We start from the raw sequence: 17,842 nt of genomic DNA on the forward strand, positions 1-17,842 counted from the left end.
CAAAAATGCATTCCGAGACACTATTGTTTTTTAGCGCAGGTGTCACAAAGATTTCACGGTCTGATCAAGTTCAGGTTGCAAAGAGGTGACTGTTACAATGTTGAACATTATTCCAGATTATTCTGCACCAAGCAAAGTTTCAGTGCTTGATAAACGGCATTGTTTTCCTGCTCTAGTGTGCTGATGGGCTGCCATGCCTTATATGTTTATTATAACAAATGTTGCCTATGATGCTAACATGAAAATACAACCTTTCGCGACATGGTGAACAAATACACTGCAGCATCAGAATAGAAACTCCAGATGAAAGTAAAGTAAATAAAACATATATTACTATTGTACTATTGTAAATCAAAATCCTTGAAGTAATAATAATGTAAAAATACATACTGTATTATAATGAAAAACTGGACAACAATGAATAAATGTTGGGTTATAATAATAATAAATAACAACTGAATGCCAAAATGTTAATTAGATGAAGTAGTAGGTTTTGCACACCATGTTCATAAAAAATTTAGGTAAATATTGCTTTTTTTATCATTGTATTGTGGAAAAAAACTGGAAAACATGCATTAATTGTCTTGAACTAGAAGTTTTTTAATTAAACATTTTTAATATACTTCAATAAATTATTATTTAAAATCAATTTCATGCAATTTGTTAAGCAAAATGTTCTAAATTGGGCCCCGGGTTGGTCGGTTGCTTGGGGCCTCAGAAACTGTAAACCCTCCCCTGCACCCTGAAGTAAAAGGCTATTTGTCTAACATACAAAGACACAGTGGGAACAGGAAACCACATTTGCAGTCTGACGTAAAACCTCTCTGTTATTACACATATTTGAAGTTTTTCATCTAGCAGATACAGGCTTAAATCTGCAATGCAACAAACTTGATTTGTCTGTGTTTCTTGCATGAACTGTATGTGGATCTTAAATCATTACATTTGTCACAGAAAATGGCCCTTTCCAACATATACAGTTTTATTATGATATACAGTAATTGCTGCATAAGTCTTGCATTTCTCATTATAAAAAATGTTAGGTATCCTAAAAAGATTGATTAATGTGGGAAAATCTAAATTAACGGATTTTTTTCGAGCCCAAAATATCATTTAATATGACTGCATAAATCTGACTACACCAAAAAGTAATTTTTATGGGTCAGGAGAAGTATCAACAAATAGCTCATTTATCTATTGGATATGGTAATACCATGTTTTCATGAATTCTTCTGTTAATTTAAACATATATATTTCTTAAATCAAAAGTTGTGTTTTTTAACATTAGTTAATGCACTATAAACTAACATGAACATTTACATTTATGCATTTTGGCAGACGCTTTTATCCAAAGCGACTTACAGTGCAATTATTCAATTATTACAGGGACAATCACCCTGGAACAACCTGGAGTTAAGTGCCTTGCTCAAGGGCACAATGGTGGTGGCCGTGGGGTTCGAACCAATGACCTTCTGATTAACAGCCCTGATTAACAGCCTGTGCTTTAGCCACTACACCACCACCACTCCACAATTTTATTTTTATTAACTAACATTAACAAAGATTAATACAAGCTGTAAAAAATATATATTGATCATTGTTAGTTTGATATATAATGCATTAACTAATGTTAATGAATGAAACCTTATTGAAAAGTGTTGCCATTACATTGTCATGGCAACAAAGTTGCAAAATTGGCTATAACATTACACAGAAAATTTTAGTAAGCAATTTGATCACACTGTAGTCATGTTAACCTTTAAACCCATATACCAAACAATTTTTTTGGAGTTGTGCCCACACCTCTTTAGTATTCCTCAATCTCACTGTTGTAAATAGTGTAAAAAAATGTCTTTCAAATTATTTTGAATAATGGTTTATGAACCAAAAGTGTATAGGATCTTAAGAGACTCAAGGTATAAGAGTGTCTGTTTTTTTCACACATCCATAAATAATTATATTCTATCTATTAAGTTTACTATCACAGGATATCTATTTCTTTGTTTATTACAAAATAAATTAGTAATATATTCATACAAATAAACACTATATCATGTTGACTCTGTGCAAAAATGAACTATCAACAATGGTGAATTATCAGCATTTTATATTCATGTACACATCTATAATATACTTGTTATTTCTTACTAATATTTCAGTAATTGACTTTATTTACTTTTGACATTACTATTTGATGAAGAAACAACATGGAAGTAAACTATAGCAAGTACAACACATGAACATTATGTTATGATATGAATATTAGCATTTGGGTGTACTACTGAAATTATGTAAGTTCTTCATATATTTAGACTCAATAAGTCCCTGAGAAAATACATATGTGTATCGTATTTGTAACGTGTTTCTCATGTGTAGATTATGTGTTATGTGTAGCTCAATATGTGTTTAACAGCCAGTTGCATCTCATGAAGTTTCAGTGTGAAAACAATGAATCCTGTTCTTGGTTTGTCCTGATTTGATGCATTATCTATTTGATTAATGAACATAAATAAAACATCAAAATTTATACAAACATTTTTTATTTTATTATTTTCTAATTGTCTTTAGACAAATATTCAAATATTTAGACAATTTGACACTATCTGTGCATTTTGTACATTCATTTTTGATAGATATAAGTGCTGAGTCTCTAAAGACCAGAATATGTAAGAGTGTTTGGGGAAACTAGCGTGCACCAAGGGTTAAGACTTTGCACATTGGCACATTGTTAATGTCTTGATGCTATACTTTTGAAACAGTGAGTATTTTAATGTTTACAGATTGGCCCCGTTCACTTAAATTATAGGTGCCTCACTGAAACACAGATTTTTGCTTTTTCCTTAAAGAAAAGGAGGGATAAATAGATTTTTTCTTTTTTTTTTTTTTGTGGTTATCAATATTATGCCACAAACGCTGTTGATTGAGCTTAACTAATATTGAACATGGAATATTCCTTTAATCCTAAAGTAGTATGTGATGACATTGATGTAACCATTTTATATATTCTACACATAAAAGAACAACAACAACTGGCAACAACAACAGTTCTCACCTCCATTAAAATCTCATGTATAACCTCTCTCTGCCAGCATACTGCTTCACAGATCATCTAGCTGCACTAACATCTGATTCTTTAACAGCTGGCTCTTTCCACAGAGCAGTCTGCTCAATGGCCATGGGAGAAATCAAATGTAAATTAAAAAACAAACAAAGGCTGTCATTTAGGAAGCGTACAAAATGGATTATCGCATTGAAGAGTGTCCTTCAATTCGAGCGGTCAATTTTTGCTCCATACCACATCCACAAACACTTCTGCAGCAATGCTGATCTAAAAGATACAGCTGTATTACATCCACAATACATCTAATCATAAGTTTATAAACAGGCAGGTTATGTGAAAAGATCAGAAGAAGAGAGGCTTGAGCTAATTATTGTTATTCCCTACATTGTGCTCCTCAGAAATCATCAAAAAAATGCTCATTAACTACACATGCTGGGAAAATATAATTTGTTTCTCATAATCAGAGGCAAAGAAGCACATTTTATGGAATCACGTGATGCCATGTGAGGAGCGGATGTGTAAATGGGGAGCTCTGCCCACTTTACTAGTTTTTTATTATTTTTATTTTCTCGATGAGCATACACTCTACCATCTGAGGAAGCTCAATGGCATTTTTGTCCCTTTTTGTGTTGTTCCACCTAGCAGCTGGAGTTCTTTTGTGTAGTAACACTCCTTCAAGAAACTTTTGCATCAACGAAGGGGTGCTTTTACTCTGATGTTCCTGGCCAAATTGAGAATAGATACTAAGGATGGCCACAAAATATTTACCTGCCCACATCAAGCGATGTCTTTCATAAAATCAATGAAGTCATGGTGTGTTCCTCACGTGCCTCCAAGTGAGCTGTCTTGCTTTACATACACTTGATCGTCCGAGGAAGCTGGTCGTCTTTTTGGTTTCTTTTTGTACTGGTTCCGCTAGTGGCTGGAATTTGTTTTGTGGAGGAACACACCTTTGACACAGTTTTGTGAATTAATCTACACAGTCTTTGTGTTTATTCTGCCTATTGGCTGGAGTTTGTTTTATAGATTATTTTCTGTTATGTAATTCTGTCTCACAAAATTTGTACAGAAGCACAGGACTTGAGCAATCCGACGGCAAAGTTGTCACAGAGACTGTTGTATGCGAACATGGACTTTTTGAGTTTAGAGGGATAAACACCAGTCGGCGCTGTCGTGCACAGGGTTAATGCGCACATTTCTCTTTTTTGTTTGTTTGGTTTGGGGGGACGTTCTGGGTTTGATTGTTGCACTAATGTTGGAATGTGGTCTTTATCATTTTATTTTTGACACACAATCTATTTTTTTTCTAATATGTCAAAATGTAAAATGTTAATATGAGTGGATTGTCTCTCTCCACGTGGAATGTGAATGGGCTGGGGCATAAAAAAGAGGGAAGGTTATTTATTTTATTAAGCGTAAGAAATATGATATAGTGTTTCTTCAACAAACACATCTTTCCCCGCAGGAAGATGAAAAATTTGGAAAGTTACCGTCCAATTTCCCTGATCCAGCTAGACGTTAAAATGTTGTCAGAAATTCTGGCTAACCGATTAAGTAAAGATATGACATCTCTTATACAGATCAGGTGGTATTTATTCAGGGTCACAGCTCTTCTGATAATATGAGGCATTTCATCAATATAATGTGGTCAGTGGTGAATGATCAAACTCCGGTTGCTACCATCTCACTTAACGTTTGATATGGTAGAATGGGATTATCTTTTTAAGATTTTGGAAATATTCGGGAATACTTATATTGAATGGATTAAGTTACTTTATAGATGCCTTGTAGTGGCGGTACAAACAAATTGATTAAATTCAGATTATTATATTCTGGATAGGGGCACCCGGCAGGATTGCCCTCTTTCCCCATTATTGCCCTGGACCATTGGCAGCAGCGATAAGGCAAGATGATTTTCCAGAGTTCTGGCACATAAGCATCTGCTTTACGCAGATTATATTTTATTATCCGTTTCCGACCCCACTAGATCTATGCCTTGCCTCCACAGAATCATTCATTCCTTTTCTAAGTTCTCAGGTTACAGAGTCACTTGGTGTAAATCCGAAGCTCTGGCTCTGACAGAGTACTGCCCAGTAAAGGATTTTCAGCCAGGCACCTTCCAGTGGCCCAAACAGGGCATTAAGTATTTGGGCTTTTTATTCAAAGCTAATTTGTGTGATTTAGTTGAGTTAATTTCGACCCTTTAATAAAAAGGTTTTCGAGTGATGTGAGTAGGTGGGCTTCATTACATTTATCTATGAATGGGAAGGTTAATGTTATTAAAATGAATTGTATTCCAAAATTCAACTATCTGCAACAATCTCTCCCTGTAGATGTCCCCCTCTCTTATTTCAAGCAATTTGATATCATAGCGAAGTCCTTTATTTGGAATGGTAAATGTCCCAGATTAAATTTCAACAAGTTACATTGGTCGACTGACAAAGGTGGGCTAGGTCTACCCAAGATTTTGTTTTATTATTATGCATTCGGTCTCAGACATTTGGCTCATTGGTCGATTCCACCTGAGAGAGCCCCTCCCTGGTTTCGTATTGAACAGGAAATCCTTGCCCCTATTTCTACATTGCAAAGCCTTTATATGAAACTAACCGGAGAAGTTAAGTCACACCCTGCTATCTCGCATTTGCACGTGGTTTGGACAAAAGTGTCCAGATTGTTTAATTTGAACATTTATTTCAATGTTACCTCGAGCATATGGCAGAGCCCTAAATTACATATTATAAGTCTTTCTGCTGGTCAGAGTGGATTGTGAGGGGGGTTACTACACTTGGTGACCTATATGAGAGTGGAGTGTTGAGATCTTTTGAGAATTTGGTTCATCATTTTGGGATTCCCAGATCTCAGTTTAATGGGTATTTACAGCTGCGCCACCTGCTCTGTATTGTTTTTGGGAGTGCAACCCATAAATCCACAGATACTTTGGGAGAGGTGATTACTGCTTTTGGAAAGGGTCATGAGGCATCAGTGCATTACTCCCAGCTAATTGAGAGTCAGGGGGACAGAGCTTCATCTTCTCTCAAGAGATTATGGGAGAAAGATTTGAATTTAGTAAAGATAAATTTATTTCTTTGTTTCTCTCTCTCTCTCTCTTCTTTCTATCTTTCTTTCTTTTTTTCTTTCTTTCTTTGTTGGATTTTTATTCTACTCGAAAGTGCAATGACTGACATGACGTTAATAACGAATTGACAGATAATAAAAACGGCATACAACTGAACCGAAGCGGAACTTTATACTTCTAATCTGTTTCTAGAGGAACATTTAAATGAGGCGCAATACAACTTCATGTGTACTACTTGTGTCTATCGTTGTAGACACAAGTGATGATATTCACTCATATTAACGGTTGTTTCATATAATTGTAGATTATTGTGTAATCTATTATTTGTAGAAATAATTGTGTCTGGTTGTGTGCAATTCGCTTTTAAACCGTCAGTTATGGATTTATAACGTGTAAATGATTCATCAGCTACTTATTTCAATTCCACATAGTTAGGTAGTTTATTGTCTGTCAATGAATTAGATTATTGTTATGATGACTTCTTAGAAGATATCAGTAACAGGTGATCTTTAGAAGTTCCTTCCTCTCATGGCTCACGTCTGGACTGATGTGCGTGCTGTTTTGCCCGCGACAGTGGCAGAGTTTCTTTTTTAGTTCAGCGACAAGATTGAACCAAGTGTGTTGAAGGTTCTTGAACTGGTCAGAGATCAGCTGTACAGTGCACCAGATTGCCCAGTTTCTGCTGAAAGAGCTCAGATCATTATAGAATATTCCTGGGAGAAGCTTAACACTGGGACATGGAGAGCTGTGGACAAAGAGTGGAGAAGGGTTTACTCATATGGCTGCTTATTCCAAGTCTTAAGTTTATGTCATGGAAATACATCTCAAGCCAACATTAAAGAGGCCATTCAGACATGTTATATGGGTTTGTTAATGGGGGCAGTTATCATGGACAATATTCTGCAAAGACTTGTAGGTATCTTAAGGAATAACATGAAAATGAAGAATCCTAACCAGGTGAAGAGTAAAGAACCATGTTCAAAGGTGAAGTCATCCCTTCTGAAGTCGTCTTTGCGATAAGCCTAAAATAATTTCTATGACAGATTCCTTGTAAATATAGCATGGTGTTTTATGCTGTTTTTACCCCAGAGTAAAAGTGTTACATCTATAGTTTGCCTAGTGTGTTTGAACCAGTTAAATGCAACAAAAAAACAACATGCATAAAAACAAATACTGTTACTTATAATAACTTTTATTAGAGCCTAAAACCATAAAAGTTAATTCCACATAGCCTAAAATTCATGATGTTTTTTTTTTTTTTTCAAGTTGTTTTTACCCTTAAGTAAACAGTTATGGCCTATCGTGATTTACCCAAGCAGGAAATGTTCCTGGACCTGGAGCAACATTCCAATCAAACAATCAGATTTTAAGGTTACGGATCTAGAGTTGATTTAGGGTTTGTCTCATGGCTGGTGTTACAACATTCTTGTTTCCCATGAACCAATCATTTCCCTTAGATTTAGGGTTAGGCATTGAGGTTATGGTTAGGATAATAAAAGGATTTGCTCTGAGGATGTTCTTCCAGGAACATACTTGCCTAAATCATGTAGTGCTACTTGTTGTAATGTAATTTCTTTATTGTTTATTTCACGATATGCATGTATACATTATTTTCCTTTACAAAACTTTTCTAAACAGAAAATGAAACAGGAACATGTGTCTGAGCCTGTTATAAGCCCGGCACAAGCTGTGCCTAGGATTCAGTGTCCATCTATGGAGCGCTTCAGATCAGATTTCCTGGATCCTCAAAGGCCTGTCATTATAGAGGGAATCATTGGCCACTGGCCAGCCTTCACAGAGCATCCATGGAGGTACTGTTAACACATGCAATTTTGGTTTTACACATTTTAAGAAATTTCCTCCCCTATAACATCTTTCTGTCATCTACTGTTCACTCTCTCTAAGCATAGACTATTTGAGATCTGTCGCTGGCTGCCGGACAGTGCCTATTGAATTGGGATCCAAGTACACGGATGAAGAGTGGTCACAGAAGCTCATTACAGTGAATGAGTTCATAGACCGCTACATAATGGGAACAGTAAGATGCTTAATTTTAAAAGAAGATCTAATGTTATGTTGCCCAAGGTGAACGTAAAGTCTGATTTATTTTTTTATAGGGGGAGGAAGGAGTGGGATATCTGGCTCAGCATCAATTTTTTGATCCGGTCAGTTAACCCTAATGTCTCAGTCAATGACTTTCAGTCCCATTGTGAATGCAATGCAAAACTGGATCTCCAGTTATGCTAGAAGAGTTATGGGGCACAAATGTAAAATGTTAAACGTGTTTTCGAAAACACAACTTACAAAAGAGCATTTACAAAAACAACAGTGCAGGTTTCAATGTCTCATGTTTGTATGTAACAACAATCAAAAAATCTATAAATATAAAATTTACAATTACAATTTAAGTTATATTTAAATTCATTTTCAAACACAAGTTCCGGAAGCGCTTGTTCATCTAGGCCTTTCTATCATATCCAAAGGATATGCATGTATAAGCGGCTGCTTCGCTCACACCTGTGATGATTCTTCCAGCATCCCTCTGACTTTATATTTCATAACGCCTACCAATCATTATATCAGAATTGTCTTTCTATTCACTGTAAACCCTAATAAGTTCGTAGAACTAAAAAAAAAAATTGTAAATTAGTTACATCAAATTTTTCAAGTTAATAAACTCCCAAGTTTAAGTTAATTGAACTTTCAGATTTTGAACTACACATGTTACTTGATTTTAACTTAAGGTAATTTGGTTACACTTTATTTTAGTGTCCTTGTTGCAGTGCAATTAATTAATGATTATTACTAGTTAACATCATGTACTTACTATAGGTTTAGGGTTAGTTGCTGGTAATAATGATAATTGACTGTTATTACTACAGTCAATACATGTAATATGTACAATGAACAAGGACAATGAAAAATTAATTTACCGGTACATTTTAATGGCACAACTTTAAATGTAACACTTTTTCTGAACTTAAAATTACCATGTAAATTTGGCTTAAATATTTCCAAGTGGGGGGACCTATCTAGGTATTACAGTGAATGCTAACATGTTGAATGCATGCTAATTCTTCAACGAGTAAAGCAATGTATTGTATAACAATCTTAAACTGTATCTGTCCTCAATCTAAGCTCAAGCTCCACTATTCACCATAATTGTTACGCCCAAATTCATTTCAAAACTCTTAAGAAATCGCATTTTAAACATGTTAATTTTACAGTTTATGTACATTAACAGTTTTTGTCTCCAGAACAAAACTAATCATATTGTCTCATAACAATACAAGCAGAATCCAATTGAAAAGGGTTTGTTTTTGCCGTTTTAAAGCAGTAGATTTGGATAATACTCTTCTGTTAGGTTCCAGAGTTGAAAGAAGATATTCGTATCCCTGACTATTGTTGTCTTGGAGAAGGAAATGAAGATGACATTACAATTAATGCCTGGTTTGGGCCTGGGGGCACGGTGTCTCCTCTCCAACAGGATTCTCAACAAAACTTTTTGGCACAGGTAAACCCAAAAATCTAAATGTTAATTTGGTATTTGACCATAGTTTTCAAGCAGGGCTTTTTTAAATTGCAGGTGGTTGGGAGTAAATGTATCCGTCTCTACGGTCCAAAGGAAACAAAAAAATTGTATCCACATCAGTCTCAGCTTCTGCATAACACCAGTCAGGTAAAACACGGATTGCTTCTCGTCATACCTTACTTTTGATCAAATAGTTCAAGTAAATGACACCCCAATGTTCACTTAGAATTTCAATTTTCAATCATGTGTGATGACAATTAGGTGGAGGTGGAGAATCCAGACCTGGTAAAGTTCCCAGACTTCCCTAAAGCCTCATATCAGGAGTGTGTGCTCCGGCCTGGGGATGTGCTTTTTATCCCTGTTCAGCACTGGCATTATGTGCACTCTCTCAAGCTCAGCTTTTCCGTTAGTTTTTGGTGGTCTTGATATGTATACAAACTAAAACAGCTTAAAATCTTACAAATTTAAGTTAAGGTTGTCTGGTATGAACAGTTTCAGTAACTAGAAAATCAATAAATGTCCAGACCATACCTTAATAAATGTATTAAAAAAAACATGCAATTACATTACATGGCGCTCTGCAAACAGAATAAAATTGAAACATTTGAATCTTTGATAACAGCTTGAGGAACTGACTTATTTTAAACAATCTATACTTGAATCTTTTACAATAGCCCTTTGCAAGGATTTACTGTATGAATTGAGAGTGCTTTTTTTCAGAATCTCCACCTATCAACTTGGAGGTAGTAAAAAACATGCTGAATATTTTAGTCTACAAATGGTCCAGTACAAGAGAGCGAGTAAGCAGTTTGATATGGAATCAAACTTATACTGTGACATTTAGAAACAAACATATTTAATAACTTCTTTAATAATAGACAATACATTTAAAAAAATTGAATGCACTTGAATAATCCTCATAACGAGTCAAAAGCCCAGCTGCAGAGTTGAATCTGCAGGGTAAACTTTGAGATTAGGACCTTCTGGAACGCCGTGTTGCTGATGTGGATGGTGTGGGAGCCGTGTTCTCTTTGGCTGATGAAGACTGACTTTGTGAACTCTGTGACTGAGGACGCTGTATTTCTGCAAATTAAGGAACAAGAGAGGAAGATTACAAAACTTGTTTAAATATTTTTACACATCTAGGATTAGTGGAGCAATCTTAGAGGTAAAACAATTCACCTGGAATCTCATGAGGCCAGAAATCATTGCATGAGGGGCAATGAGGGTCACTTCGTCCTTTAAAATATCTAGCAACACACGGGAGGTGCATCTTGATTCCACAGGTCGGACTGTCACACATTTGGCACTGCGTTTAAAAAAAAAAACATGCAATTTGTTGTATGCAGTTTCCCCATACACAAACACCATGTCTGAAAATGTCATGAGACAACATCTGACACATATTCTGCTCATTAATGTTCAATCCCTTTCAGAATCTGAAAGATGTTTAACATTAAAATAAGAGGGATCATAAAAATGGCTTTATTTAATACTGCCCAGATGAAACTGCACTAAAAATGCTTTGAATTTACATAATTTAATCATGTATATTTGGTTCCAGTTGCATCAACATATTTTTTCCCTCTTTGCTTAACTCATTAATTCTTTGTCAGGAAGCCTAATTTATGTAATTTTAACATAATGGAATATAAAGTTATTTTAAATGACCCAATTAAGTAGCCTCAAAGTGATTTTATACTGTGTCCCTAACTTAAATCATTTCCTCAGTTTTACATAATATTTGTGTGTCCCATTAAGCTAACTTTTAGCTAGCAATTTCATACATTAGCGTGCTAAATACTTAGTAATAATTGCTCCCTGAGAACTGCGTTTGTACTCGTTCTCAAGAAAAATCTACACTCTTCAACATATTGGTAACCCAACGTAACAGAATTGGTTCCAAATCCCAAAATAATAACATTAAACAATATTAAGTGAGTTACTTTTCACATATTGCAACAAAAAAAACCATAAAATAACTCAATTTCAAAAATGTTACTCTCTGCATCCCATGCAAAGCATGCATGAAACAACAAATCTCCTTGCCCATATTGTTGAACATACTTTATTGGTTCATATTCACCCTACATTATGTGCACAGTTTAGAGAATAACATTAATTGAAAGCAAAGAAAACAAGTTTATAAGAGTAACACAATTTTGGAGATCACAAGTAATATGATTTAGTAAATCAGACAACCTGTTTTCCCGGTATTTCAGTGTGTTTGACATAAATTTTACAAGATTATCCTGTAAAAATGTTACCTATGTGTTGCTTCTGCTAGCATCACTGACTAAATCCTTTTGTGATGGTTGTGCACGAGTACGTGGTTTGTCCTGGGCAGTCCCACTTTTCTTGACAAAACGTTTCAAGGTAATGAAAACTCTTTGGTTCCCTTGCATTTATTACATTTTTTAGTTCTTAACAGCAGTTCAGAAATTATAGAATCCAGCTTTGCAACACATACACAACTATTACAAAATGCTGCAAGCAGTCATTGATGCTCAAGGAGGCAAAACATGAGGTTGAGGCATATACATTTTGGGATAACGTGGGTTAGGGTTAATTGTTAATTTCCGCTATTAAAAATGTATTATTTAACACGTTAAAAAAATTATGCTATTAATGCAGTATCCGGTTATTGCACATCCTGAAACTTCACTAATGATTTTTCCCCAATTCCTGTGGCTAAAACTGGCATATATATACATTTTAAGGATATACACGTGACTCGACTGCACAGAAACTAGTTGTGTGGAGCAGTGCACACGTGCAACATAACAGAGGATGTACTGTACACAGTGTTGGGGGGTTACTTTTCCAATAAACATTACAGAATACATGCTGTAAAATGTCATTTGTATCATATTTCGTTAGATTACTCAAAGTCAGTAACGTACTCAAAATACTTTGAATTACTTCTTCAGCACTGGTAGATTTTTTCACTTGTTTTGACTATAAAACTCTGCTAGTACAGTAAGACAAAATACACATTAAAAATACATTCTCTGAAAAACAAATGTCATATGCAGTGTTGTTTCTCAAACAAGATAAATCAAATTGATCTTGTTTTAAGGATTTTTTGATATCATCAAGAATATTATTTTTGCCCTAATATAGGTCATAGTAGAAAAAAAGAAATTATGATCCAACGTGAATTTTCTTGATAAAAACATATGATCGTGTCTGGTAACGTGCATATAAAATGGCTAGAAATAACATTTTATCTAGCGTAAAGCTGACTATTTACACAAGGTTTATTTCTATTTCTTCTGCTCCAAACTTACTTCTCTGTCTGCTTGTATGAATGTAACACATCATAAGAAAGTGTTTCACCACTGTTCAAATGCACTTTGGATTGCATCATTTATCTGTATAAATGTTTTCCATCTGAAAGGACTAAATATTATATGAAACAAATGAAAATAAAATGCAAAATAATCTCTTCAGTAATCAAAATAGTTTCTGTATTCTAAATACCAATGATTTAAATTGTAACTGTCGTGGAATACGGTTACTTATATATTTTAAATACGTACATTGCATGTATTCCGTTACAACCCAACCCCGACTGTATGGAGAATGGAGACTTCACCCACAAGCGAAGAGCCAGGTGTGGGAGAAAAACAGGCTATATAATGTCTTCCAATTAGAGATATCCCAATACTGGTATCAGAATCGGTTCCGATACCGCACTCGTATCGGAATGCTCAGATACCATCTGACATACGAATATCGTTACATAAACATTCAGTGCACAAATTAAAATCGCATTATTTCCTATTGAGATTATTTAACCGCAAAAGCTGTGATTTAATTTGCTTGTGCAGCACGCTTCAAATGTAAGCACTTGTGAATGTGTGGAGACAGTGTTGTGCCGGCGCTGGTTCAGGTACTTATTAAAGCTCCTCCTTGGCTCATACTCTGAAATCACTGTTATGAGCATCGAGCGTTCTGTTTGTAGCAGATGAGAGTGAACAAATCAGAGTACATACTTATTTAATTCAATAGCAGCATTTACGTTCACGTAGCAACATGCTTTTCCAGACTGAAAAGCTACCATCAAAACACAACAAAATTCAAAATAAAGGCTTCGTCAAAATAAAAGCTCAATTTAATTGAAGAAATGGACAGAAATATATCAATACTCTATAGTAATGTAATATTCACTGTATTACTACTAATAATAATTCAATGGTAAATGTATTATATTTTAGGACTGCAACTAACAATTATTTTGATAATCTAATGATTATTGCAACGATTAATCATTAACTCTTAACCGGCTATTCAGCTTGGGCCTAGACATAAAATGTTGTATTAAAGAGGATAAAATCATCTTTTAAAAATCTCTAAATGGCATTCACTGAATTCCAAGGAAAAATACAACTTTTTATTAAGTTTAATTCAGTAAAAATTCACTGCAAAAAATCTATTGTAATCAAAAGTTTTTGTCTTGTTTTCCACATATTCTCTAAAAACAAGTCTAAATATCTTAAATATTGCTTCTCAGATAAATGTATCTTGTTTTTAAGTAGGCTGTTTTTAGATATTTTAAAATATTTAAATATTAAAAATTGTATTCAACATTCTCCAATAACAATATTTTCTTATGTAGCATAGCTCTTAAATGTAAATGTATCATGATTAATTGCGATTAATCACATAAAACTTTACGGTTAATGCGTTAAAAAGATTTAAGCAATTTACATACAGCCCAAATAATTTTGTCTTTTGAAATGTAATATAATATCTGTTATGAAGCTTCTTCAGGGCGGTATTAAACCTTTCAATCCCTCGTTAACACAATGCTAAACTTCTTACAGATTCTGCATGGGACCTTTTTACTTTCGAGCTCAAGCGTAAGTAATATTTAAATACTGCATATGTTACATATGAAGTGACAGCACATTCAACACACTTTAAGCAAGCTTTTATTTATTGGTGTTACATTAAGGAAAAAGCCTCTAAAGCCTGAATATCTTTAATAAATGAAAGTTCTTCATTGCCTAGATGGTTTGTGACCTTAACTGTGTGCATGTACTACTTACCTGCAGGGCAATGTTGTGGCACACGTAACACACTTTCATGAGATCCTGGTAGATTGTACGCATATACTGCTCCATTTCCATGAGGCAGCGAACACTCAGAGTGTATTCACCATGTTTCTAAAGTAGCATGGGTGATTTTTAATATATCTTTTTTTTTACAAAACAAATTCCAATACAATCAAAAAGCAAATAGTCTAAAATGTACCTCATTTAACCATTTGTCCTGGACAAATTTGTTTAAGACATGCTCAGTTTCTTTTTTCTTCAGTTTCTTTGTCTGGAGGGTGTCGGCACTATTTAAAATATCGGTGGAGGATGCAGAACCGCTCTCAGAGTCTACGATCAGATCCATCTGAATAGGCACAAAAAAATATTAATTAAAACTAATTAACATCTATGATTTTCCTGAGATCAGTTTCAGAGTAGTCTGATTACATACAGTATTTACTTTGCTGTGAAAAAACATTTACCGTTTTCCTGAACAATTCCAGTTCATTGTCTGCATAATCAGACGCCATTCTTGTTATGTCAGTCTCTGTTATGTTTACCTGAATTACAGAAAATACTTGTCATTTCAGTTGAATTCAAACAAACAAATTATATCATACACTATCAATTCAGTAAACAGCAGCAAAAAATACATATTTAGATGTGCATGAAGATTCTAACAAACCAATGCATAATACTGCAGTCCGTCCTCTTCAGACATGCCCTTTCTGATGTGCATAAACATGGGCTGAAGATGAGCATTGATGACATCAATGAATTCATCTAGTCTATCTTGCGTATAGTGTGCTATAAATGGAAGATAAATGCTAAATTAAAAAGGGCTTGACATATAGGTATTACACATATGTTTGAAATAATTGTACACATTTTGCTTGTAGTGCTGAATAAATATTAGGCTACAAAACATAAATCATAATCAGACAGAACTGAGTGTAATTAAATGCTATAACATATAGTCAGTGGGGGTTTTGCATACCTCCATGGGTCTCACAACAGTGTTTGTGTAGGGCTTTGGCCTGTGAAGCACTGATAATTCCATTGCTCATCATGGTCTGTAAGAAGCGCTTGTGACTTTCTCCCATTGGTCGCGACATTCTACTTCCTCTAAGCTGGAAAATATATATATATATATATATTTTTTTTAATTTTTTTTTTAATAAAAAACAAACTTGTTAATACTGGGCAAACATTTGATTATGCTAAGAAAATGATTTACCTTTCAATATGAATATTCAAATATTAAGTCAGCTTGAGTTTAAGTAAAACTGTAGGTTAATCACTATTAAACAGATAATCTTAGGAAGTGTATCACCTTACCATGCTCTTTACAAATGGACACTTTTTAACAAGACAGCCTAGGCAATTTCTAAGCAAGATCATTTTAATGAATAGTTCACCCCTAAAACTCAAAATGAGATCGAAGGCTGAATCAATGTGCTTTTTGGTCTTTTTTTTGTAACTTGGCATTTAAAATCCCTCACTAGCCTTATTACGTCCCTATGTGACGTTGGTGTGTTGTTTCTTTTGGAGTGTTTTTTTTTCTCCCCTCGGTTTCTGTAATAGGCAAGTTATGTCACGTGATACATTATGCACACTTAGAACATTTTGCTGTCTAAACACAGCTGGTAAGGGGCAAGTGCCACCCACTGTATTTTTTTGTTTGGTTAGTTAGTATAGTTTAGGCACGACGTCATGGACGTTGAAGATTTTTGTTTCTACATTTTCTTTTTGCTTTAGGTAGGTTTATAGATCAAAAAGATTAAGAAGATTGGATGTTTTGGTTTTACTAATTAGTTCCTTTTCCTCCTCATCTTCAGTGTGGATGTACATAGTGTAAATATTGAGATAAAATCGTAAATATTGGATGTACAGTGTGTAAATATTTTATTGTAATTAATGCTTACCTTTGGATTGTTTGGACACTTGGGGTAACGGTTGCAAATTGTAAATAACCCTGTGTATATATTTCACTAAACTAATCCTTTAATTAATAAAGATTAATAAATGCTGTATAAGTATTGTTCATTGTTTGGACAGGTTAACTAATGATTTTAAATGATGTTAACAAATGGAACCTTATTTTAAGAGTTCCCAAATAAATACAACTGGTTTGAAACAGCATGAGGTGGGTAAACAATGACAGAATTTTCCTTTTTTGGGTGAGATATTCCTTGAAATGATGCCATATGGAAGTAGTTCTACACGCAAGAGCACTTTGGGGATAAACACATGTATGAGATAAACGCATGTGGTCATCTTGGCATAAGTGGATTAATTGACTCCAGACTGATGAATTATTGAAAATTAATGCACACCTGAACCGGTGTAAAGGCAATTTTGTGAATGAACACCTCGGGTGTGGATTCATTTATTTATTTTTTTGTCATTCTTATATGGTTCCCAGCCTCTTTAGCTGACAGTAAATGGCGACATATTTCGGGTTCCTTACTTAGCCAAAATTGCACGTGACCAGTGGTTGTTTATCAAGGAAGGGTACAGCTAGTTCATTTTTAAGATCTAGTTGGCTCAGATGACTCTTTATTTCAATGGCTCATCATTCTGATTTACGTCGTTTATAGCTTTAACCGCGTGCTAACGTTAACGATTGTACTAGATGGGACTGTCTGTAAATAACTACAGCCTTTGTATAACTACTTAGTGGTTAAAGGGAATTGTTGATATACACGCAAAATCAATGAATATATGTACGGAAATATTGCTAGTTAGAAGAGATCCTCAATTCTATTATACACGGTGTAAGATGTAACGGCATGAAACATGCATAATGCATATGACTAAACAACATTCAGAGACCGACATCGTAATCTGACCGAAATTATTGCAGTGGAGTGAAGCTTCTGACATTACCTGTTTACCGCCGCGATGTCGTCGACAACAATCGAGCAGTCCCACCAGACACAATACTTCCGGTCACGTGGCAAGCTGAAATTGCAGACTGCCATCACCCATCTTGTTACGTGACTGTCATGTGTCATGTTTATTAGTCTTGTCTTTTCATTGGTTCATGTGTTTATTGTCTTGTTAACCTGTTTATTAAATGCTTTGTTTTAATATATTTGGGTTAGGATTTCACATTTTTATTCAACTTT

The 17,842-nt window shown here is 34.6% G+C and overlaps 1 protein-coding gene and 1 pseudogene across 1 annotated transcript; one reads left to right on the forward strand and one right to left on the reverse strand.

Moving 5' to 3' along the window:
- The first annotated feature begins 6,357 nt into the window (after positions 1–6,357).
- On the forward strand, positions 6,358–10,103 carry LOC127653442 (lysine-specific demethylase 8-like; annotated as a pseudogene).
- A 126-nt stretch (positions 10,104–10,229) lies between these two features.
- On the reverse strand, positions 10,230–17,695 carry nsmce1 (NSE1 homolog, SMC5-SMC6 complex component). Its single transcript, XM_052140131.1, has 8 exons — positions 17,601–17,695; positions 15,709–15,841; positions 15,397–15,518; positions 15,194–15,271; positions 14,929–15,075; positions 14,724–14,840; positions 10,852–10,978; positions 10,230–10,752 (listed from the first exon to the last, which is right to left on the reverse strand). The coding sequence occupies exons 2-8, from the start codon at positions 15,824–15,826 to the stop codon at positions 10,643–10,645; spliced, it is 819 nt and encodes a 272-aa protein (XP_051996091.1). The 5' UTR covers positions 15,827–15,841; positions 17,601–17,695; the 3' UTR covers positions 10,230–10,642.
- Between the last annotated feature and the right edge of the window lie 147 nt (positions 17,696–17,842).

This window comes from Xyrauchen texanus, chromosome 12 (assembly GCF_025860055.1).
Source record: "Xyrauchen texanus isolate HMW12.3.18 chromosome 12, RBS_HiC_50CHRs, whole genome shotgun sequence".
Taxonomy (NCBI): Eukaryota; Metazoa; Chordata; class Actinopteri; order Cypriniformes; family Catostomidae; genus Xyrauchen; species Xyrauchen texanus.

Coding starts and splice junctions, on each gene's coding strand:
- nsmce1 (XM_052140131.1), bottom strand. CDS start 15,826: ATGTCGCGACCAATGGGAGAAAGTCACAAGCGCTTCTTACAGACCATG. Junction 15,519..15,708: donor CTGTTGTGAGACCCATGGAG/GTATGCAAAACC, acceptor TTCCATTTATAG/CACACTATACGCAAGATAGA. Junction 15,272..15,396: donor GACTGCAGTATTATGCATTG/GTTTGTTAGAAT, acceptor TCTGTAATTCAG/GTAAACATAACAGAGACTGA.